The sequence below is a fragment of the Saccostrea cucullata genome, unplaced genomic scaffold (assembly GCF_032062105.1).
Source record: "Saccostrea cucullata isolate Sc308-1 unplaced genomic scaffold, CSIRO_AGI_Scuc_v1 ctg2414, whole genome shotgun sequence".
NCBI classification, from domain to species: Eukaryota; Metazoa; Mollusca; class Bivalvia; order Ostreida; family Ostreidae; genus Saccostrea; species Saccostrea cuccullata.
In genome coordinates, this window is record NW_026924651.1 from 40,683 (window position 1) to 67,421 (window position 26,739).

Genomic DNA, 26,739 nt, shown 5'->3' on the forward strand with positions numbered 1-26,739 from the left:
GAAAACAGAACTAAATAACAGCATTCCTCTTTTTCAGTGGCCGATGATGACTCACCATTCAAGGCATTTATCAGAATAAATGCTGCAGATTTGAAACCAGACCCAAGCAGTAGTGCTGTTGCCAGCTCTGATGCAAATGAAAAAGAAAATTTGGAAGTAGGAAGTACTGATAAAAGCACTGAAGTAGTTTATAGCCGAGAGGAAAAGAAAGAAGAGAATGTGGAAATGTCTAGTTCACCCACGGAGGGCACAGAAGAAGAAAGTACTGTAGAGGTAATGGCCAGTCTTATCTCCTCAGAAGTTCCAGCTATGGTGAAAGAGGAAATTTTTCAGAAAATCTTGTCTGATAAAGAAAAATTCCCAACTGTAAGCATGCTGGATTTTGCTGGCCAGTTAGCGTATTATGCCTGTCACCAAATTTACGTAACACCAAAGGCCTTCTTTATCCTTGTGTTGGACATGACTAAGAGGTTTGAGGATGTTGTCAGTAAAGAGAAAGATAACCAAGAAGGATCAATCTTCTCAGTGTGGACATACAAAGGTAAGGCACTTGTAAAATGATAGATTTTTAGCTCCTCTGAGCTAAAGATTCAAAGAGCTAATGCTATTGCCATTGGTTCTGTGTGCGGCATGCATTGTACAGTGTGCATAAACCTTTTTAGAATACTTGCCATAACTCAAGAATCCCTTAGTCAATTATTTTCAAATTTGTCACAAAATATCCTTGGCCTGAAAGCTCCCATCTTTAAAAAAAACACTGGGTCATGATCCTTAGACAAGGGGAGATAATTAGAAAAATATGAAGCAAAAGTACTGATTACTCCAATGTTGTAGATTAAAATTTGCACATGGAATTAACCTCGGGCAAACAGCATGGTCTCAAGTTCACTTCAACGTTGACAAAAAAATAACATTAATTTTTATATTATAAGATGTTGATATTTGCCTACTATAAGGACTACACAGGAAAAAGAGGCTCACATGGAATTCATGTCAATATCTTATTATTTAAATTATACAAAAATCATGTAAAAATTTTTCATGCGAATTTCATGTGAGAAACTTTAAACGATATTCACGTGATTTTTTCGTAGAACTTTCTTGTGAGGTTTCTTAATTTGAATAATAATTATGTGATATGCGCTTTAAGTAAAATTCATATTATTATGTAAAAATCACTTATAGTTTTCATATATAAATTTCAAATGTCTTGTTAGTCATCTTTTTCATGCTACCAATTTATATAAAATTTATGTGAGTCACTTTTGCATGTGATAGGATCATCAAATTTTGTCAGTTGATGCATCTAAGGACCTAATATCATGTATGACTGAAAAGTAGGTCAAGTTGACTTGGTATTTGAATATTGTGGCCATTCTTTTTCAAAATGATTTAGAGGCATATTTTGAACGTCAGCCACGTGGCGCAGTGGTTAGAGCATCTGCTCTAGAGTCGCGAAGTGAGGAGTCAATCCTTACATCGCGGGTTCGAATCCCACTGCGGGACATGGAAACTGGTTCTTCGGAGGAGACCCTATAAACCGAGGCCCCGTGTCGCAGTAGATGCTGGGACGAAAAAGATCCCTCACTGCTCAAAGGCCCTGAGTGCTGAGCATAGGACAAAATTTGTAGCCCTCCATCGGCAAGTGGTGGCGTCTCCATATGAGTGAAAAATTCTCGAGAGGGACGTTAAACAACATACAATCAATCAATCAATCAGTCATATTTTGAACAATTTCAGGCCTATGCTCATTAAACTTTTTTAGTTGATGCATCATAGGCAGGGTTGTGGTTAACCACTCACTCACTTGCAAAAGCAGATAAAATTTACTGTTGGCGATTAGATTTTTTTTTAAAAAGAACTTACGATGAAGATTAATTCTTGTTATAAATTCAATATATTATAAAAGGTTTTTATCTTTTTAAAAGGAATGAAGTAACCTATTTTTAACATTGGCAATTTAAATAGAATCATTAATTTTGCGAAATTTTTTAATGATATGAAGTTTTTTGTGTCTTAGTCACAAATTCTTTTGTAAAACAGACTACTGGTTACCCACATGACATGGAATTTTTTCACTGGAACATAATCACATTTCAGTTTTACTTTGTATGAACTTTTAGTTTCTAAACAAACGCTCTATTAACCTTGATTATTTGTATGGCATGCAAGCATATTCGTCAAACATGTATGTGATTTAGATCAAACATGGCGATTTATCGAAGCGGTGATAGGGAAAAGACCACTTATTATCTTCCCATAGAACTCTATACAAACCTTTGGCACTCTCAGTACTTTGCTATGAGAGTTTCAGAAAAATCCTTTGCATCATTTAAAACTTCCCTCTAAGCCCTAATAAAATAAATTTATTGTCCCATGGCATTTATAGGTCAACATTGCAGTTATTTTCAACTTAATAGTGGTCAGCAGTAAATAACATGCTACATCAAAAATCATTAAACTCTACAGTTATTGTATATAAAATATATACATGTATAATTATTATAATATATGTATGTGATCATGTGGTAGTGTTAGATACATGTACATGGCTTCCTGCTATCTTGTTCTAGTGATTTAACACTTAAGATAAATTGAAAAAGCAGTGGACTGTCAAGCCATCATGATATATATTTATTTTCTCCGAATCAGTTGTCGTAGAAATCAAATGCCGTAGTTACTGAAGGAAGATATATATGTAAAATTATGTTTAAAATTCAACTACCACATCTCCTACAGTTCATACTATTTTTCAACTAACTTTATGTTTTGGAAATAATAATTATTTCATAAATTCTGTTAGAGTAGAGTAAAGACAAAAAAAGTAATGAATGAAGTTCTGATTCAACATTTTTTTCATGGTTGTAAGTAAAAGGCTGTAGATCTTAGTCTTATCAGACAAACTGTTCGTTTTTTAGCTTTACTGATCAGACACCGAAAAAGATTATGCAAAAGTAAGGTATCCGTCATCTGTCCGTCTGTCCGTCTAGTTAGTTGTCTGTCTGTAAAAACATTTTCAAAACGCTACTCCTCCCTGAGGTTTTGGCTGATTACAGTATAACTTTGAACAAGTGGACTGCACTATGATACATAATTCTTTGTACGGGATTTTGATTTCGATGAATAGTGTTGCAATGTTTACTAAAAAAAGAAATTTCTGTGAAAGATTTTTAAAATGCTACTCCTCCTACAATTTTGGTCTAATTTCAATATAACATTGCACACATATAGACAAAACACTTAGAAATATTCATTTTATTTATTGCTGTTGCAAGAATTTAAAACAAAGTGCTACTTTTCTTTTCCCTTGCTGTAAGTACTAACCAGTAAAGCTACAGTCTCATTAGAGACTTCTAGTTTTATTATCATGCTTTGTTTGCTCCTTTAGTCTTGCATACCTTTGTTTCTTTTAGACTACTTGAAGTTTTGGATAACCTCAATCAAGACATTTGGAGGCAAAAAGGCACCACTGTTTCTTGTTGTCACACACACAGAGAAAAAATCTGAAGATGTAAGTATTCTGGCTTGTAGAAATGAGAATTATACAGGAATAAACAGTTCTCCAGCCTATCGTGAGAATGCACAATTAAAGCCATACTGTAGATCACATAATCTTCGCAACAATTTAATTTCACGAGATAGTAGTTGACTTTTGATTAGTAAAACAAAATTTTTCTCGAATTGTGGTTATTGCTCTATATAATCTTAAGAAATGCTGTTATACGCGAGAATTAAGTTTTGGCGAGCACACTGTCTCACGTAATTATGCGAAAATAAACTTCTTGCGAATAAAAAGTGATTTACAGTACTTAAGAAATACAAATTAAAATAAGAAAAATGTTTGGCCTATAAGGTTATAGGATTGGTTACAGTCTTTACAAAATGAATTGGTTTCCATTTATTTTGATGACTATGGGCAAAATAGGTATAATAATTCATGTCTTTAACTGTAGAGGTACTTTTTTCCACGGGGTCATAATTCCACGGAATCTCAATTTCTGTTTAACTGCGAATAGAAAATTACTCAGATTTCCTAGACTGTCACTTAATGCCTTACATTTATAAAAAGTACGCTTGGACAATTTTCCACGAAAAAATTGTGACTGCATTGGTTTATTAATACCATGCGAAAAATGTACTTATACAGTAATACTGTATTTTGATGGCTTACCTGAGCTGAAAACTGAAGTGAGTTTTATGGGTCTCCCATTGTCCTGAGACTTTCTATCTGTCTTTAACTTTGTAATATTTTTTTCTTTTTATGATTTTTTTTATTTTTACTTCTTAAGTACCACTCTGCTTTGCACAAAGCATCTTTTGCTTTAGGATAATTTAAATTTTCAAAGCCCCAGTTTTAATCATGTTAATAATGTGAGCTCAGTTTGACCATGCTTTTTCCTTGAACAAGTATTGAAAGAAGAAGGTATGGTTTCCATACAAATTTCGCCCTGTGATTTTCTAAAAAATGAAACTGGTTTAAAAGTTGAAAATCTTGCTTTTTAGCTCACCTGAGCCAAAGGCTCAAGTGAGCTTTTCTGATCAAAATTTGTCCGTTGTCTGTCGTTGTCTGTCGTTGTCGTTGTTGTAAACTTTTCACATTTTCATCTTCTTCTCAAGAACCACTGGACCAATTTCAACCAAACTTGCTATAAAGTATCCTTGGTTAAAGGGGATTCAAGTTTGTTCAAATGAAGGGCCACACCCTTTTCCAAGGGGACATAATTATGAATTAGAGAAAAATTAATGCATTTTTAAAAAATCTTCTTCTCAAGATCCACTTGGCCAGGAAAGATGAAACTCATGTGGAATCATCCTCAGGTAGTGTAGATTCAAGTTTGTTCAAGTCATGACCCCCAGGGGAAGGGTGGGGCCAAAATAGCCCATCAAAGTTTAACATAGGAATATTTAGGAAAAATCTTTAAAAATCTTCTTATCAAGAACCACTGAGCCAGAAAAGATGAAACTTATGTGGATTCATCCTCAGATAGTGTAGATTCAAGTTTGTTCAAATCATGACCCGTGGGGGTAGGGTGGGGCCAAAATGGCCGATCAAAGTTTGACATAGGAATATTTAGGAAAAATCATTAAAAATCTTCTTATCAAGAACCACTGAGCCAGAAAAGATGAAACTTTTGTGAATCCTCAGGTAGTGTAGATTCAAAGAATGAGTGCACTTAAGCTATGAGAGTTGGATCCCGATGTTTTGCGCAAAATAAAATTCCAAAATTCATTAAATTTATGTTTTATAGGTATTAAACAATGTCTAAATGGCAGGTTTTCGTATATTATATTACATGAAAGTATTAAATAACGCCGAGCGACACTAGCTTTTCAAACGGGGGTCACAGTTTTGTCTCATTTCTATTGTTATTCATATGCATACCAGTTTTCAACGACTTTGTTTACATCGAGCCGCAACTTGGCCATTTTTCTTATTTGCACAGAATATCTATTTTAACTTAAACTTATACATATCCAAAGGACAATGTTGGCCAAGTTGCGGCTCATATCTAATTTTCAAAAAAATGTCCCCAAACTAAGGTCGAAATAGCTACTAAATCAACCGGTCACTGAGCAATAACGATTGATATTATAATCACATTTCTCACGTGACCTTCTGCTGTTCGATACGCTAACGCTTTCATTGAAAATTTCGTTGTGTTTAAGTCTCTGTTTTGACATTATCTATCGTACTTCCAACTTAAAACTATGGGAGATTTTTGCGCAAATTTTTAATAGGGTTTGAAGATAATATGTCTCTTATTTATCTTCATGCTTTTCATTAGGGGTGTTTTGAAGGAATTCTGGTATTGACAGTGTCATTAGTAAGTACATGTTTAGGCTTATGTCGCCTCTGTATTATGGTCTGCACAGCGAGACATTTACCCCATCCCCTAACATTAGAATCATTTAATAATTGTGCACCATAAAATCAACACAATCTCTCTCTTTCTCTTTTCCATTTCAATTCGCAATGCGAAAAAATCATATATGCTAATGTTTACATTCCACAACCATGCGGTTTAAATGTCTCCGCTTACTTGCGGATACCTTAGATTCGAAAGTGGTCCCGTTCATATTTCCGGAATTTAAGGCTTTTACATGTTCTTTTCAATAACATTTTCTGTAATTATAGAAATATGTATGACAAAAAATTCTAGAAATAAATATCAATAGCATATGCTTGCACATTAATCATAGATTAATTTTGCGATATATTGTAATGCTAAGCTTAAAATGGGTAGCCGAAAAGGTTCCAAATGACGTACTTAAGTGCACTCATTCTTTGTTCAAATTATGACCCCGGGGGTAGGGTGGGGCCAAAATGGCCGATCAAAGTTTAACATAGGAATATATAGGAAAAATCTTTAAAAATCTTCTTCTCAAGAACCACTGGGCCAGGAAAGATGATCATACTCAGGTAGTGTAGATTCAAGTTTGTTCAAATCATGACCACCTTCGGTTGAATGGGGCCGAAATTGCTGATCAAAGTTTTACATAGGAATATATAGGAAAAGTTTTTTTCTCAAGAACCATTTGGACAGGAAAGATGAAACTCATGTGGAATTATCCCCAGGTAGTGTAGATTCAAGTTTGTTCACAACATGAACCTCTAGGGTAGGGTGGGGCCAAAATGGCTAATTAAAGTTTTACATAGGGATATATAGGGAAACCTTTTGAAATCTTCTTTTCAAGTACTTCAAAGCCATGCTTAGTGATATTTATAGGGAATCATCCTTAGGTAATGTAGATTAAAGTTTTTCATCTCATGACCCCCTGGGGGGTTAAAATTCAAGCCCCCTCCATCTTAGTAAACTTTCAGTTCTGATCTCATACGTGCTTTTTCCTAGCCGATTGCTCAGGCGAGCGATGTTGCCCCTGGGCCTCTTGTTAAATAATTGAAATCCCGTGCAGAAAAATCATACAAGTCATTTTTCCCACGTGTTTTTAAATGCTAAATTATGATGTCATAAACATGTGCATTTTCCCGTATTTTCTTAAAAAGTTGCCGAAGCCACAAATTTTCAATGGATTTTTTTCTGTCAGATAACATTGTCCACAGGGGGACCAAAATTCTTTGAATTTGCTTGTTTTGTTTTTATACAAAATCATAATTTCGTATTCAACAGAAAAATACTTTAAAGTAAGACCAAAACTGGAAAACACCAAAAAATGTAAATGAACATACATGTAATAAATAATGATAAATAGTCAAAAATATATCAATCAGTTCTCTGTCATAGCAAAAAAAACGCTGTCTGTTGTCCTAGTTGCCTGTAATAGGGTGTGAAGAAGAATGATTTTGAATCTCGGTTCTTAAGGGTAGGGTAAGGCCACAATAGGAAATTAAAGTTCATAAAAAACCTGATAAACCGCTAGACCAGGAAAGCTGAACCACGTGATACCATAAACAGGTTGACTTGATCATTTCGACATTGGTTCCAATGGTAGGGTATGGCCACAACTGATAATAAGAGATATGGTTTGAAATATAATAAGAAAACAAGATGTGCTTTTGAAAAAATATGCACCCGGCAACAACAAATTTGAAAAAAAAATGTTTAGCTCAAAGGTCACAATGAAGGTCACAAGGTCATTGATCATGGTGTTATTTGAAAGATCTAGATTAGTGAAATATGCGTGCCAAATATGAAGTCTCTATCTTTCATGGTTCAAAAGTTAAGTTAAAGGTTCAAAAAAGCTATTTTTAGTTAATAAGACACAGTCAAGGTCACAAGGTCATTGACCTTGTTGTCATGTGAAAGCGCTTCAATGGTGGAGTACGCATGTCAAATATTAGGTCTCTATCTTTCTTCATTCAAAAGTTATGGCGAAGGTTATAGTTTGCCGTCAGAAAAGCTATATTTAGCGTATAGGCCATAGTCAAGGTCACAAGGTCATTGACCTTGGTGTCATGTGAAAGCGCTTCAATGGTGGAGTACGCATGTCAAATATTAGGTCTCTATCTTTCTTCGTTCAAAAGTAATGGCGAAAGTTATAGTTTGCCGTCAAAAAAGCTATATTTAGCGTATAGGCCATAGTCAAGGTCACAAGGTCATTTACCATGGTGCCATTTGAAAGAGCTTCAGTAGTGGAGTACGCATACCAAATATGAAGTCTCTATCATTCATGGTTCAAAAGTTATGGCCAAGGTTAAAGTTTGCAGACAAATAGACAAACAGACAGACAGACAGGACAAAAACAATATACGCCTCGGAAAAGTTGAAAATTTAAATCTTCTTTTGAACCTCAGACAAGAAAAAAAAAACCCAAAACATTTTCAAACATATTGTAGATTCTAATATATTTTTTTTAATTTTGCACTTCTGCGGAAGGATGGGGTCACAAAAAGGGGTCAAAGTTTTGCATAGAAATGAGGTTAGTGTTATGGCCCTAGATCCTCTTGTATTTAGTTCTTGTTTTTGCAAATATGGTGGAAGTGGAAGATTTTTCATTGATGTCAACAGTGATCAACACAACCAGATTTCTTAAGATGTTGAATCTGACCTATATTTTCCATTTGAGTGATCATTCTAAAGTTTTTGGAGCAGGTCCATTCCCAAGTTACTATAATCCCTACCCGGGCAAGACTTGCATAGATAATGCATCTAGGGATGAACATTATCACACTTACTTCAAATGCTGGATTTTTCAGAGGGGTGACCAGGTTAAAGTTTTAAGAGCAGGTCCATCATTCCAAAGGAAATATTAGCCCTACAAGGACCAAACTTGCATGGATGATGCATCTAGGGATGGGCACTACAAGACTTGCTTCAGATGCTGAATTGGATCTAAATTTACCAAATGAGCAAGCCAAAGGTTTTGCTGCAGGTCTATTTCCAAGTAATTATAAGCCCTACCCAGACTAAACTTGCAAAGATGATGCATCTAGGGATGGAGGGATGGACACCACCAAACCTGTTTACGATGCTGGATCTGACCTACATTTTTTGATAAGTGGCCAAATTCAAGTTTTTTGAGCAGGTCTATTTCCAGGAAACGTTATGCCCTACCTGGATAAATTTTGTATGTATGAAGCATCTAGGGATGGCCACTACCAGACTTGCTTTCGATGACCCCTGGAGTCGGGGCCATAATTTTAAATCTAAGTTTTACATAGAAATATATATAGGAAAAAACTTTTAAAATCTTTTTCTCAAGAACCACTGCGTAAGGAAAGCTGATTTTAAACGTATGTGAAAGCATCATTGGGTAGTGTAGATTTTAAAGTTTCCAAATTATGACGGTCATTGACCCATGGGGTAGGGTGGGGTCAAAATAACATATCAAGGGGGAAATCTGGTAAAGAACAGCATGGTTAAAGCTACTTTTCTTTCCACTTGGGATTTTAGTAGAGGCAAATCAAAAGCATTTCACCATAAGTGTGTAGCATGCTGGAGTAGCTATTTGATTAGATATAGAGAATTAGTTTTATGTATTTTTCCTGTCACACTGAGGATTAACGATGAACATACAAGGGTTGATCTAAAAGTAATGTCACAACTTTGATAAAATTGCTATAAATCGACATTAAACAACAAAATAATACATGATGGAAGCTTTATGATGTATGCTTAAGTTTCCAAAATATAGAATTTTAAACGATATCCATTTATGGTAGTCGCCGCACCTACCGGTAAATATAACGTCATACGACAGATATGCACCATCATACTTTTAAGCGTTTCCCCTTCGTTTCATTAAAAATATTTGTGATTTGCAAACATTCTCACCAATTCCACTTTCTTTAAGAATGTTTGGTACCGTTATACACTCACTCTTCATAATTAAGCCCTCTGTCAATTTTTTGAACAGTTGCTCAAAACAAATTTAAAGATTCACATGTCACTCTATACGTCTGTCTTTTTTGACAACGTCAGACACCAGTGAACGTATTTGTCCGATCTCCTGTCTATCGGTCTTCTTATCCTCTGTTGATCATTCAGAGACCAATCACCCTCCCAAAATTACTGAAACCATCTATTAAGATGTCTCTTATTTACAGTCTTTATTCTGTAAGTCTGGTCAATTAATGTAACTATCGTTTGTGATGTTTTCCATATTTTGAAGCAAAAATGCATTACATCTCCTTTTTTCAGATTTTGTTCAATTCAACAGAGTAAAACAACAATGTTTATCATCACAAATACCAATGCCGTCATTTAACTTTTAATTAAAGACTAGAAAATGACGATAATTGTGTTCTTTAAATGAATTGGGAGATAAGGTGTTTCTTTAAGAATCTTTTTACCGGTAATGTGTTTGTCTTTTTCATTTTATACTTTAATTTATAAAACAAATTGAAATAATCATTATAAAATTAAAATTTCAATGATAAATAGATTATATTTGTGCATCTTTTTGTATATTGCATTTGATAATATGATGTCAAATTTAAAATATAAGGACACCGTAACATTACTTTTGGATCAACCCTTGTACAATGTCAAAAACGGTTTTGTCTTAAAGATATCTTAATTAACATCAAAATACATCTGACAGTTTTTAAAAAGGCAGAAATTTGGAAAAAACACAAAATGTGTAGTACTTTACCTGAAAAATACCTTTTGTCTACTTTACATCCATTGCAACATGAAAAGATATACAACAAGAGGCCCATGGGCCACATCGCTCACCTGAGCACTAAGGGTAGGAAAAAGGAAGAAAATGGCTTTTTATTATAAAGTTTAAATCAAAAAGTAGTCAAATGACCAATCACGGATCTGCTATTTTTAAGAAAATGATTTTAAAGAATTTTCCTATATATATTATCTTTAAAAATTTTGGTCGGCCATTTTGGCCCCGCCCCACCCCTGGAGGTCATGATTTGAACAAATTTAAATTTACACTACTTGAGCATGCTTCCATATAAATATGATGAATTATGGCTTTGTCATTCTTGAGAAGAAGATTTTTAAAGAATTTTCCTAGATATTTCTATGTAAAACTTTGGTCGGCCATTTTGGCCCCGCCCTACCTCCGGGGTCATGATTTGAACACATTTGAATCTACACTACCTGAGGATGTTTACCCATAATTTTCATCTTTCCTGGCACAGTGGTTCTTGTGAAGAAGATTTTTAAAATATGCCACCAAATTCTCATTAATTCCCTATTATCTCCCCTTGAATGAGGGCATGGCCCTTCATTTGAACAAACTTGAATCCCCTCCACCCAAGAATACTTTGTGGCAAATTTGGTTGAAATTGGCCCAGCGGTTCTTGAGAAGAAGTCGAAAATGTGAAAAAATTTACAGACAGACAGACGCCTGACAAAATGTTATCAGAAAAGATCACTTGAGCCTTCGGCTCAGGTGAGCTAACAATGGATACCAAATCTACAGTTTTATCTGTAATCAAGGATGCAGTTTGGTCAAAATTTTGACTAAACTTGGTACAAAGCATCCTTGGATAAAGGGGAATTTAAATTGTTAAAATGAAGGGCCAAATCACCTCACAAGGGGAGATAATCAAGAATAGACAAAAATAGGGTGGGGACATTAAAAAATTTTCTTCTCAAGAACCACTTGGCCAGAAAAGCATAAAATTATGTGAAAGCATCCTGGGATAGTGTAGATTTTAAATTGTAGAAATCATGACCATCCTGGGGTAGGGCCGGGGCACAATGGGGAATCAAAATTTTACATAGAAATATATAGGAAAAATCTTTAAAAATCTTCTTCTCAAGAACCAGTGGGCCAGAAAAGCTGAAACTTATGTGGAAGCATCCTAGGGTAGTGAAGATTCTAAATTGAACAAATCATGACCCCGGGGTTGGGCGGGGCCACAATGGGGAATCAAAGTTTTACATAGAAATATATAAGAAAATTTTAATCTGCCTAGAACAACTAGGCCAGAAAAGCTTAAACTTATGTGGAAGCATCCTGGGGTAGTGTAGATTCTAAATTGAACAAATCATGACCCCCAGGGTTGGGCGGGGCCACAATGGGGAATCAAAGTTCTACATAGAAATATAAAGGAAAAATAAAAAAAAAATTGTAGAACAAGGCGGCCAGAAAAGCTGAAACTTAAGTGGAAGATCCTGGGGTAGTGTAAATTCTAAATTGAACAAATCATGGCCCCGGGGGTTGGGCGGGGCCACAATGGGGAGTCAAAATTTTACATAGAAATATATAGGAAAAATAAAAAAAAAATTCTAGAACAACTTAGCCAGAAAAGCTGAAACTTATGTGGAAACATTCTGGGGTAGTGTAGACTCTAAATTGAACAAATCATGACCCCCGGGGTTGGGTGGGGCCACAATGGGGAATCATATTTTACAAAGAAATATATAGGAAAAAACTTTAAAAATCTTCTTCTCAAGAACAACTAGGGCAGAAAGCTGAAACTTATATGGAAGCATTCTGGGGTAGTGTAGATTCTAAATTGTTCAAATCATAACCCCCGGGGTATGGGCGGGCCACAATGGGGAATCAAAAGTTTGACATAGAAATATAAAGAAAAATCTTAATATCTTTTACTCAAGAACCACTGGTCCATAAAAGCTAAAACTTAGGTGGAAGCATCTTTGGGTAGTGAAGATTCTAAATTCTTTCAATCATGACCTCGGGTGGTAGGGCGGGGCCACAATGGGGAATCAAATTTTACATAAAAATAAATAGGAAAAATCATGTAATATCTTCTACTCAAGAACCACTGGGCCAGAAAAGCAGAATCTTATGTGAAAGCATCCTGAGATAGTGTAGATTCTAAACTGTCCAAATGATGAACCCCAGGAGTAAGGCGGGGCCACAGTGGGAATCAAAGCTTTGCATAGAAATATATACGAATTTTTTTTTAAAAATCTTCTGATGAAGAACGACTGGGCCAGAAAAGTGTAGATTTAAAATTGTCTAAATTATGATCAGTAGGATGGGGTGGGGTCACAATATGTATTATAAGGGTGAAATCTGGGAAAGAACACAATGGTCAAAGCTTCTCGGGAGAGCAATGTGGCCCATGGGCCTCTTGTATAATGTACCAATTGTACTGCTGAAATACCAGTAATTCCAGATTTTTCAAACATCAACACATAATATAGTATTACAGTTTTATAATCATAGCACACAATCAGTATAAAAATATCTTCATGCTAACATTGTTTCCTTCTTCAGGAAATAGAGAAGTATTTTAGGGAGTTTTGGAAAGCTGTACCAGAGGAGGACAGAGATTGGTTAAGTGAGTCTCTGAAAGATCGGGAATATGCAGTAGGTCTGAGGACACTGAATGATAATACCAAGGAAATACTAGAGTTAATGAAAAAGTCCATAGTGGAACTATTCACAGATGAGAACACTACAAAGGTTGAATTACCTTCTTCGTGGGCTCTAATGGAGCAGTTATTGTATGACGGAGGCTGGAAGGTTTTGTCCCTGAGTGAAATCTGGAAGCTCAACTCATCTCTTCCTTATGAATACCAAATCAAAGGTGATGAAGAAATGACCAAATTTTTAAAATGTTTCCATGACAGTGGCCTTCTTCTGAATTTTGAAGAAGTGGAATTGAAGGAACATGTTATCCTAGACATTCAGTGGTTTGCTAATGCTTTCAGCAAGATAATTGCTGATGAAAACCACATCAATAAAGATTGTCAAAGGAAATTAATTAGAGAATGGAAATCCTTTAACAAAACGGGGGAACTCAAAGATAAAGTCATAGATGCTTTGTGGAAAGATGAACCTTTATACTTGACACATAAAAGTGAAATTATGCCGTACATGGAGAAACTTCAAATGCTGGTACATTTGAATGTAGATGAAGCTGTATCAGAAGATGGCATGTCATGGTATGTCCCATGTATGAACAAAAAGCAGTTCAAAGCTGACTTCTGTGAAGATAAATGGGAAAGCTCATCCATTTTGTGCTATCGATTCTTTTCCTTTGCCATGTTTGTGTTCTACAGACTGGTGGCATACTGCATAAGTTCTCTAAGATGGAGTGTTGCAAAAGATGAAGATAATGAAGGATGTCCTTGTCTTTATCAAACGGCGGCAGTGTTTGATCACAATGAACACACTGTTGTTGTTGGCATATGCAATGACGATATTCAACTGCAAGTGCTTAGAATCAAAACATTGACCGTAGACAAAGAAGTATCAAATGGAATTGGGGACTCCATTGAAAAAGCCATAGAAAAGTTGACAGAGACATTTATTGACACAAAAATATTTCACAGAGGATACAAATGTCAAAATATTATTTGTAATGAGAAGGATCTATCTTTCACCCTTGCAAGTGAGCTCTCTAAGATCAAGGCAGAAGAAACGCAGTGCAAGTGTCAACTTCAGGAGAAACATACGATAAATGTACAGTTGACAGTGGGTTTTTGGGAAAAGGTAAATAATGTTTATTAACTAAATTTATCCTTAAGTTAAATAAAAGGTATGTACAATCATCTTGTTTGTCTATCATCTTGTTCCTACAATTTTGTCCAAACAAAAGCTGAGTAATGGATATTATATTTGGTTTTCTTTTATTTATTTACATGACTTAGAACTAATGAGACCCATTTCACCTAAAAATTGCATGATGTGATAAAGTATGTTATATTTGTAAAATCACTTTAATGATAAATCTCAAAAATAGCATCATGACAGAATTAGATTTAACTTACTGAAAAAATTACATATTATGGACTAAATCTGTTTAAATAAAATTGTTACACAATTTTGTTCATTATTCTTCTATATATATATATATATCTGCTAAATCAACTTTATCCATTTTTTTAAAGAAAGGTTCATTTTATTTCAGGTAAATGTAAGTGTTCCTAAAACTCCAGTAGCCTCCGGTGGACATGATCTCGAGGGACGATCGAGATTTGCAAAACTTGGAATGGCAACAAACGATGTGTTAAATCAGGCATACAGAGATATACTAGAGATGGAAGTGCCTCCCTCCGATATCGAGAACAAAGCTAAAGCATCACTAGCTTACAAAAGATTGCGCCCAGAGCAAGAACATCTCTTGCTAGATGCTAAGCATTCAGGATATAAGAACTTTGACATTTCTTTAACATACACATTAATCAGAAACATTTGTTCGAAGATCCCTAAGCCAACAAAAGGAAAATGGGGAGAAAACAACATGCCTGCAGCAGGAGAGGTGACAGTGGGTGACGATATCGAGAGAATTAGGTTAATCCGAAATAGTTTGACTGCACATGTGAGTTCAGCCTCCACCCCTCAGACAGAATTTGATGACACCTGGACAACGATGTCTGATATTTGCCAAAGATTGGAAACCTTCACTGGAAAGAAGTACTCAGATAACCTGAATAGCATTCATAAGCTGACTTTAAAAGATGAAGCTGCTATTTCAGCTATTATAGAAAAAGTTAACAAGGAACAACATGATATGTTGAAGAAAGTCATGTCAAATGTGCAAAAATTAATGTCAGATATGCGAGAAGTTAAGTCAGATGTTAAAAAATTCAAGCAAAATTAATGCCAACAGGCAGTGCTGTCGAAATCAAATTTTTTGTATGCATCGAACATATGTACAGTTAATGTCAGATGTACAAGAAGTATGTCAAAAATTTAAAGCAAAATTGATGCAGACAGGGGGTGCTGCCCATTGCCCAAATCAATTTTTTATGCATTGAACATATTTAGAGTGACTTTAATTGAAAACCAGCCTCTACTAATTGTGGAGTAATATAAATATCATGATTTTTTTCATGCAAAATCAAAGATTTAGGAAACAGCAGAGACTTTGTTAAAGGAGGTGGGCGAGTAGTAGTGCAGTTATTCCACAAATACACCAATACAACAAATGTATAATGATTTTTTTATTCTTCACCCACCAATCAGTATTCAATATATGTGTCTTTTATCCTTTTTTGGATTTCTGTTCTGTGTAAAGAACTTCAATAGTTACTTTTTTATGGATATCCTTTAGAATCATGTACTACGGTATTTGTAGGATTACGTAGATTTAATTCCCTTCTGACTATAAATGATGCAGTTGGATGGCTCCCATTTAGAGAATTGATGATTAAATATGTTCTGGATGGGGAATTGTTTGGTAATGATAGAAAAAGGAAGACTTACCAAAAAGCATTCCACTGGGATTACAATATCATAGAACATGGTGCTGAAAACATTGAAAACGAAAATTATGAAAAGCTGAACATTTTATGTGCTTTTATCCAGCAATTTCTACATATTAAAGAAACTGAAAGGAAGCTGTGCAAATATACCTACAACATATGCAGAGAAGGATAATCAAAATTAAGAAGAGATATAACATTTATAACGAAACATGAGATATAACATTTATAAAGAAACATGAGATATAACATTTATAACGAAACATGAATTCGGCCTTGACCTCTGAGACAGAATTCAATGACGTCAGGTCAATGATGTTGGCTATCTGCCAAAGATAAGAAATCTTCACTGGAAAGAAGTACTTATATAACCTTTACGATATTAAATTACTAACATTGAGAAAGGAAGCTGGGGATATTATTATATAAATATTGCATGTTGTTGAGTGCAACATTGAAAGAATTTCACCCCAAGAAAGCCATTGTCAACCGAGGTTGGTAATTATTTTTTGGAATGAAATTTTTCAACGTTACACTTAACTAAATGTAATACTGTACAGGGTTATTTTCGCCCTTTTGCACTTGCGAACTATTTTGCCCCGTTTTATATTCGCCCAGTCATAGTTCTGTTTAAGGAATTATGCTGTGTAATTTCGATTCGCCCCGTTTTAAATTCGCCCAATCAGGAAGAGGGCAAAAGGGGCGAAAATTTTCCTCGTACAGTATTTATTATATTATGCTGAATGTTTCATACAAAATAACAATGAACCTAAATTCTGTGATATCCATATTTTTATGGAATATGACTCGTAGTTAAGCATTGAACATTACTGTTTCTGCACTGGAGAGCATGGCTTCATCATTCAACGGGTATTAGTGTTTTTCTAACAAATGAAAAGCGTCCAATCAGAATCAACTCTTTTACATGAATGTATAATGTTATAAAAATGTTAAAATGCAAGAAATTTTTAGACAATCCAATCAGATGTCAAAGAAATAGAAACAATGATCAACCGTAATAAAGGAGCTACAGATTAGGAGCTCGTTGATTATTGTGTAGAATATTAAAGAATTGCTTGTTTTACTTAAATTATAAGAATGGAAAGTGCTGGAGAGTTTTATGTATCCTACTACTTGTACATAATTTAGAGTGCCTGAATAGTTTAAACTTGTATGCAAGTGTCGAAAGAGAATAGAATATTCTTATTCACGACTGCAATTTTTTAAAAACTAAGATTTGCGATCCTATTTAGTTGCTTGTGGTAATATGTTAACTTTAATTTGCTTATGGATTGTACCCTTAAAATCCAGTGGGATAAAAAAAATTAACAAAATGTTACATGTTTATATGAATATACACGTATTGTATGTTATTAGTACACAGATTTGCGATCCTAATTTGTTGCTTGTGATATGTTTATTTTACTTAATATGTGTTACTTTTATCCAACATACATCATTAATTTACAGAATGTTTAATGATAATCAATATATTTACAAATGTTCACACATGACATGCTTCTACTGAGCAGCTTGGTACATAACATTTCTGGAGCTCTTAGAATTGTATTTTTGAAAACGACGGTGAATGATGGACAAGGTCTGTTGATGTATCTGTATGGGAATCAACAATCATATGAATACTGAATATTTTTTTTTACATCTGTAAGACGAATTTTGTTAACTTATAGTAACTACCATAGTCAAATGATTTAATCAGTATTGATTATCTTTCTACCTGTTTCGAAGAATTATTGGAACTAATAAGAAAGTCATCAATCAATATTTTTCTACCTGTGTTAGAAGAAATCTTGGGATGTATGGCAATAATAATGTCACTATAGGTGTCCTTATATTTATGAATTATTATTTTTTTAATTCAGACGATATGTATTAAAGCGGCAATACGGCTGCAAATCGTGTGATTTTTCATTCAAATTTACACAATTTATCATTCAGGAATAAGGTAAAAATTGAAGTAAGCATTTTGAGAAAAATAAATATTCTCTCCTCATACACAATTAACGTAATTAGAATCTGCCGGAAAATAAAGAGCCGTACAACTAAGACCTGTTATTTTATACCATGTGATTTCTAAAATGACACGTGCATACAATGTAGGGCTTACAATTATAATGGAATATTATTTAAAAGCAATTCTCAGAATCAAAATTTCTTAACTCTCCGGTGAATTAATAATAAACATTTTAGTCTGCATTCAGACGAATTTAACATGATTAAGTACAAATGTTGATGCTTTGTGTATTGGGGAGCAGGAAAGGAAAATCCACCAAATCATACTTCATCGCGGCAAAATGTCAAATAAAATATCTTTCTGCAGTTCCAATACAATTTGCACTTCTAATGGCAATAATTTTATCTGTCATAAGTGCATTTTTATGTTGAGTTACTACTGATATTTTGTTCCTTGAAAGCTATGGAGATACGAGAAATGATTATCATGTATCAACAAACCTGTAGGGTAGAACCTTCGCGAGCCCCACGTGAATGTCGCCGAGGTCCCGCCAATGATTATATTAATATTCCTACTAATTGTTTGTCATGAAATTTGTTTTCTTTAATTTCAATCCCTATTTTTGTTTTTTTTTTTCGTTTTGGTCGACTTTGACAATGTAGCAGGCCTACCAGGATTTCCTCTCTTACCATGTTGTTTTGTTTATGAAAACTATACGCATGCGTCATGTGCCTGTATACCATGGAATGTGGAACCTCGAACACGATGTTTATATTTATGTACCATAAATAATTATTAATTTTGATTAAATAATCAGAATTATTTACTTATAAAATTTGTAATTTTCGGAAAGTATATACATTAATTATGAGTATGAAAAAAAATCCAAATCCTATAGGAAAATTTAAACAAGTCTGTTTTTGAAGAGATTCGAGATATTGCCACTTTATTGTATACATAGGCACTTTTCGTCCCGAAAATATTTCCGAAATGATCATTGATTTTGTTTTTTTTCTTACTTCTTTAAAAGTTTTATAAATTTGATTTACCTTCTTGTCCTTATATTTTAATTGATTTGTTTTGATTTATTTTTACTAAAAGATGACCTTTAAAAATTCCCGGAAATCTGAACTAATCGAACAGCGTTATTCAATATCTATTTTGTTACAAGTAAACATATATACTGTATATATGAACAAAATTATAGTGAATATATATTTTTATACTGGTCAGCGTATTAGCTAGTGGGCCTCTTATTTTGCCTCAAAATGAAGACCATTCTTCAGAATTGGTTGTATTCTTTTCAATTATAAAGAAGTATTTATGTGGCACCTGTCATCTGTTTTTGTTTAACGTCAATCATATGGAGACACTTGCCCGTGGAGAGCTACAAGTTTTGACTTAAGCTCGGCACTAAAATCCATTTGGCAAGGATGTTTCTTTTTCATGCCAACACCAACTGCCACACGTGACCTCAGTTTATACGGTCTCATCCGAAGGACTGGACTCCACTCCCCACAGTTGGATTCAAACCCAAAATATAAGGATCAACTCCTTACTTTGCGTCTCTAGAGCAGACGTCTTTTCCACTGTGCCATGCAGGCGACTGTGTTACGGTAATATGAATCGAAGTAATATAACTTGAATCATGTTTGGCTGTTTTGGTGTACAAATACTACAAATTCCTTAAAAATTTTCCTTATTTTAACCAATAATCCCCAAGTTTTTTTTTCCTGTGTGTGTTTTCTATATGTGTGTTTGTTTACTACATTTGTAACAGTCTTGAATTCTTATTACTTGTTTGCTTCTTTTGTGTTACCATGTATACTTTGAATATCTCCAATTGTCCGTGAGATAGATCAGTTTTGTTAACGCATTGTAAGTCGGCTGTCAATCCCCATTATCCAGTATGTGTTTTAGGTCACCTGAGTAAACTCAGATGACGTATTGCTATCCGTTTTTGTCCGTCGTCGTCCGTCATTTGTCGTGTGTCGTGCGTTTACATTTGAACATTTTCAGCTTCTACTCTGAAACCACTGAACCAATTTCAATCAAATTTAGCATACAATACCTATGAATTAAGGAGAACTTAATATGTGAATTTCATGGTCCCTGCCCCCCTGGGGCCTGGGGTGGGGTGGGCAAAAACCACTAAAATTAGTGCAATCTTTAAAAATCTTAACTCCTGGACATCAAGCAGTCAAACTGTTAGTATGATTGTAATCAGTATTGAGTCCTCTATCAAAATTTTGAAATTCATGGCCCCAGGGTCAGGGGTTCTAGTACTAGAGTGGGGCTAAATATGTTATATAGTGAAAAGGTATTATTTCTTTGAAATTCTTCTTTTCTGCTCCTGGGCATTAAATAAACTAACCAAGTGCAAAGTTGAGTTGAAAATAATTGCCTCTTTCAAAAGTGTGATTTTCATGGCCCAAGGGCAAGGGGTTTTAGTGCTAGGGCGGGGCTCTATAGATTATATCGTGAAAATCTTAAATTCTTTGAACGTCTTTTTTAGGTCACCTGAGTAGGGCTATATTGATTATATAGTGAAAATACATGAATTCTTTGAAAATCTTCGTCTCTGCTCCTATGTATTAAATAAACTAAGTGCAAAGTTATAATGGGCAAGAGTGCCTTTACCAAAATTGTGAATTATATGGCCCTAGGATCATGACTTCTGGTGTTAGGGCGGGGCTCTATTGATTATTTTCTTCTCTGAATTGTGAATTTCAAGGCCCCAGGGCTAGGGGAGCCATAGGGGGAAGGACTGTACTTATATACTAAAAAAGAATGGTTTGAAATCTGCTCCTTGGTATTAATGAAATATTTTTGAAAAGCAAGGATGCCTTTTTAAAAATTGTGCAATGTGTGGATCTAGGCCTAAGGGTCAGGGGTTCATGTGCGGTAGGTGCACTATTGATTATAGCTGAATATTACTGATTAGTTGAAATGTATTTGTTGTTCCCCTACCCTGCCTTTGTGTATTAAGTAACCAAACTAAGCAACTGCTAAGTGTATAATTATGATAATTAATGGTGCCTCTTTCAATATTGTGAATGCCATAACATCTGGCTTAAAACATGAATCAAATTAAATCACTGGAATGTTGTTGCATAATGTTCAGGTGACCTATCAAGCCCATGGGCCACTTGTTTCTGTTTGTTGACATTAAATAAACTAACAAAGTGCATAGCTATGTTGAATAAGACTGCCTCTTCTTAAATTATAAATCTAATGGCCCTAGGGTCAGGGGTTCTAGTGGCAGGGTGGGTCTATATAGATTATATATTGAAAATTCAAAAATTCTTTGAAATTCTTCTCTGTTCATGTTGATTAATAAACTATCAAGTGCATAGCTATGTTGAATAAGACTGCCTCTTCCAGAATTGTAACAAAGTGCATAGCTATGTTGAATAAGACTGCCTCTTCTAAAATTTATAAATCTAATAGCCCTAGGGTCAGGGGTTCAAGTGGCAAGGTGGAGCTCTATAGATTATATATTGAAAATTCAAATATTCTTTGAAATTCTTCTTCTCTGTTCATGTTGATTAAATAAACTAGCCAAGTGCATATATAGCTTGTTGAATTAGACTGCCTCTTCCAGAATTGTGAATTTCATGGCCCCAGGGTCAGAGGCTCTAGTGCAAGGGCGGGTCTATATAGATTATATAATAAAAATGATTCATTTCTTTGAAATGCTTCTTCCCTGCTCCTGAGTATTAAATAAACTAACTAAGTACGTGGTTATGTTTAATAAAGCTGCCTCTTCCAAAATTGTGAATTTCCTGAACCCTGGTTTAGGGGTTCTTGTGTTAGGGTGGGGTTTTATTGATTATGTAGTGGAAATGCATAATTGTTTTTAAAATCTTTTTTTCCAACCCCGGTATTTAACCAATGAATTATGTACATAGTTATGAGAAGGATGCCTCTTTGAGATTTGTGAATTTCAGGGACCCTGGGTCAGGGCTTCTTGTGTTAGGTAGGGTTTAATGTTTATTTAATGAAAATGCATTATTTTTTTGAAAATGTTGTCCTTTTTTCTTGGGTATTATGTCAATGATCTTAGTATGTATTAATGACAAAGAAAGCTGCTTCTTCCAAAAACAGTTATTTTACTGGCCCTTGGGACAGGGGTACTTGGAGGGGCGGGGGGGGGGTACATAGTCTGAAAATTATTTGATGCTTTGAAATCTCCACTTCAATATTAATCAACAACATGATGAAATAAAATTTTTAAAATTTCCAAAATTTTGAAAGATGTGACCCAAGGGTCTGTGGTTCCTGTGGGATGGGGTGCATTAACTGATCAAGTAGAAATGCATTTTCTCTTTGTTACTCTGATCTACCTCTTGGCATTAAGTAATCATTGTAAGCATGGTGAGTGTATAATTATGATAAGCTGTGGCTCCTCTCAAAATTATGTCAGAATTTCATTGAACTCTGATTAAACACATGAATCAAATTTAATTTGTTGGAAAGTTGTTACATGATACTCAGGTGACCTATACGGCCCATGGGCCTCTTGTGTATATAATAAACTTGGTAACTTTAACATTGTTTGAATTTTATAAAAATTTGTTTATATTTTATGTAGTTTTGAAACGCAATGTGACTTTCATATGTATTTAAGATCAGACGATACGTTCCCCAAATATCTGTTTTATATACATTTATCTTCATAATGTATGAAAAATATACAAAATTTGAATTACTTTCCGATTTCTAAACCGAATTCTGATTGTTTTTAAAATTTGAAAAACCAGAAATTTGATCTTGGAAAGCTAATGTTTACCTAAAGAATTACAAAAGAAATGTCATCCCCTGGTATCTCGATGGTTTAGTACATCTTTTTTTGCGAGTAAACAGTTAACATAAAGCAGTAATTCTTCAATAACAATATCTTAGAAATAATAATATATTATAAAGGAACGTTTCGTCAGTCCTTAAGATAGAAAACAGTTTTTAAACAACATATTGAAAATTATTAATGACACTAGTAGAGACAATTTACAAAAATCCTCACAGTGATACACCCCTCACACAAAAAATATTATTCTAGAAATACCTTTATGGAGTAAGAGTTATCTTCTCTTAAATAAACGTAACATTAGAGTCTTTTACTCAATATCTAATTCACGAAAGTATTCTTCACATTTTAAAATTCACAGATAAATAAACTATTTGTATGATATTTTCTGAAAGCGAGATACACTAAAATTATTTGAATGCATAATACCCACACTCCAATGTCTTTGAATACTTATCCTACAATATTTGTACCTTTAAATCTTTATAAATTTTTCAATGGCGAAAAAATTACCAAAATGCGTAAAAGCGAGAATAAGTTACCCAACGTTTTAGAAAGTGTAAACATACACTATTAAAATTGATAAAAATAAAATATATTTGTACTCTTGATTTTGCTTTTTAAGTCAAAGAGCATGAATATGATGATTATGAGTCCTCACTGGAGAAGAAGTTCAGACCAGTTCGATTGATTGATTATATTTTTTAACGTCCCTCTCGAGAATTTCTCACTCAGATGGAGACGCCCTCGCTTGCCGGTGGAGAGCTGCAAATTTTGTCCTATTCGGCACTCAGGGCCATCAAGCAGGAAGGTATCTTTTTCGTGCCAGCACCTACGGCGACACGGTTTATAGGTTCAAATCCCACTGTGGGACCTGGAGGGCTGCATGGTCCACAGTGGGATTTGAACACGCAACGTAGCGATTGACTCCTTAATATGCGACTCTAGAGCTAACGCTCCAGGCCAGTTCGAAATGAGGGCCTGAAAGTCGTGATATATAACAATGTCGTACGTAGACCAGTTCAAAATGAGGGCCCTATATATAAAGTCGTGATAACAATATCCTACCTTGACTACCATCAATGTTCAAAGACCTCTAGTTGTTGTCTATATATATTACTTGACTCAACTTACCCCCGAGGACCCAATATGCATCATCTCATTCATCTGACCATAATTTCCTTAAATTGTTAATAAATGCCTTTAGATCATTATGAAAAAAGAATATGGCAATAAAATTTAAAATTTAGGTCTCCGTGATTATATGAAGTCAAAGATTCATTAACTGACAAGATTTGATGATACAAGTCCTTATACAATGTAGTTAGCAAAATACATTTTTTTAATGTAATAAGTGAATTAGGGTCCTCATAAGGGGCTGCTCTGCGGGTGCCTTTAATGGTTAGTCTGTTCATCTGTCTGTCCGAGATCTCTTGTCTTCCTCCTTGGTCCAACCTGGCTCAGACTTCACCCATAGAGTGTCTTTTGGTAAATGATGTGCAGTTCCTTGAACCATGTTTCTATGTCTAAGGTGTGGATCAAAGCAGAATTTTATGACGAAATCTTGTCTGGAGCATGTCCTCTCTCCCCTTGCTCAATGTGGCTCTCATAGCGTACATAGTGCCAAAGGTCAATGGATGTTCGGTGACCTTAAACAAAGTCTTAAAAAAGCCTCTCTATATAAAATGGTGTCTATTGCATATTTTCTCTCACCTTGGCCCAATCCGGCTAAGACTTCAACCACAGAGTTTCTTTTGGTAAAGGGTGTGTAGTGACCTTAAAAGGATTTTCTAGGTCTAAGTTTAAGGTCATAGCAGGATAATATGAAAAAGACTTGTCCGGATATTTCTTATACCCCCTAATGGAGTGTCTTGGTCAATGGAAGTACAGTGACCTTAGAAGAAGTTCCTACATCAAGGTTCTAGGTCAAAAATAGCCTCCTCGTTTAAGATATTTGTTCAGTGCATAAATTCTTTTCTTGAAGTCCAGTAAGCCTAAAGCTTTACTTAGGGTAAAGAACATTTGTGATTTTCTCCCCATATTTTGATAGAGGATATGCAACAATTTTTACAGAAGATATATCTCTAAAATTTTGTTTTGTTATTTTATTATTTTTCCAGAGAGTAGTTACTTTCTGCCCCCTTCAGACTCAAACAACACAAACCTCAATAATACACAAATGTTCCTTTTCAAAATAAACACTTTTCAGCTATCTTACATTTTCATGTTCATTGCTGAAAGCAGGACCCTTTGAGATGGTCATTATCGCAATGATATCTAGTTATTAGGAAAAAAACAAACGGGCTGTTCAAGCTGCATGTTCTGTATAACCAAAGATCTGAGCCTGTATTCTAGTGTGAATGGATCAAAAAATGGATTTTCATTGACCTTTTCATGTAGACTATTTAAAACTTTCAAAGGAACAGTAGACTTTAAAGTTGTGTGAATGTGATGAAGACTTAACTGTTGATTTACACATGGTAATAATGGATTAAATGAAAAAGAGACATCTAATTGTATTACAGGGTTATTAAAGAAGAAGGTATGATTTCCATATAAATTTTGCCGTTTGATTTTTTAAAAAATGAAACTGGTGTAAAAGTTGAGAACTCATGCTATTTAAATAATTGAAATTCAATGTAGAAAAATCATACAAGTCATTTTTCTCACATGTGTTTTTTAATGCTAATTATGATGTCATAAACATGTACATTTTCCCTTATTTTCTTAAAAAGTTGCAGAAGGCACCAATTTTCAATAAAATTTTCTTTCAGATAACATTTTCCACAGGCATCGCCCACAAAGATCTTGAGATACGTGATTTGTTATTAAATTTTGCACAAAATATCAAAATATTAACTTGGGCGAGGGCTGTGGACACTGATTTCTAAAGGAAAATCCGCCTTGAAATGTGCCATTTTGAGTCCTTTTCTCTTGATTGATTGATTGTAGACTGTTTAACGTCCCTTTCCAGAATATTTCACTGATATGAAATTTAGGCCTATGCTCGGCACTTACAGCCTTTGAACAGGGAGGGATCTTTATCGTGCCACACCTGCTGTTACACGGGGCCTCGGTTTATACGGTCCCACCCGAAGGAGCGCCCCATTTAGTCGCCTTTTACGACAAGCAAGGGGCTAATGAGGACCTATTTTAACCCGGATCCCCACGTGGTTTTTTCTCTTGAAAATAGAGAAATGCTTCACATTAATGAGGTCATATTTGCAGAATGGTTAACCTTCATCCCATATTATTTCCTGATTTATCACAGTCATATACTTAACTAATATTTAAACCAGTTTCAAAACTTTTTGATGTCATTACATTTTTAGGGTGCAATAAAGCTAAAACCATACCTTCTTCTTTTTTGGTGAATATTGGCACGAGTTGATTGTACAAATGCACAAGCTTGCTAGCTTGATCATGAGTAGGCTTAATTACGTATAATAAAAAGTCCCATCACATTTAAATTGTTACACTGAGGAATAGGATGACTCCCAACACTATCGACAATGTCCCTACATACGTAGGGAAAACCGTCAATAGTTTTCTAATGCAAATTCTTCGCGTGTGCGAAAGCCTTGAAAGGGTGAATTCAGTGATGAACTGTTTGTGTGATGGTATATACTTTCCTAAAATTCTAACTCTCATAGACAAAATACTAGAATGATCCGGTAAATTCAAATGCTTGTAAAGGTAAAGAAGCTGTTGGCCCCCGTTGTTAATTTGAAATTTGTGACCCAATGTTAGTTTTTTGTTTTATAAAGTGACACCTTTGTTTTACCAACAAGAATAAGTCATCAAAGATTATTTTTTATTCCGTAGACACCATTTGAAGTTTGCAGTTCGGATTTTCCCAAGTTTTCATATTTTATGATTTACCTGTATCAGTTTTATTCCGAAACTGG

At 34.6% G+C, this 26,739-nt stretch overlaps 1 protein-coding gene across 19 annotated transcripts in view; it reads left to right on the forward strand.

The window, feature by feature from the left end:
• Positions 1-17,966, forward strand: part of LOC134266966 (uncharacterized) — a 44,881-nt gene extending 26,915 nt beyond the window's left edge. For 18 of the 19 annotated variants that reach the window (XM_062749175.1, XM_062749182.1, XM_062749186.1 and 15 more), the window contains 4 exons: positions 38-541; positions 3,414-3,511; positions 13,114-14,334; positions 14,753-17,966. In XM_062749175.1, coding sequence (XP_062605159.1) covers positions 38-541; positions 3,414-3,511; positions 13,114-14,334; positions 14,753-15,445 — 2,516 coding nt within the window. In that variant the 3' untranslated portion in view covers positions 15,446-17,966. Of the gene's footprint in view, positions 1-37; positions 542-3,413; positions 3,512-13,113; positions 14,335-14,492; positions 14,512-14,752 lie in introns of those variants that run through there. The other variant, XM_062749190.1, reaches the window with a different exon arrangement.
• The last annotated feature ends 8,773 nt before the right edge of the window (positions 17,967-26,739 follow it).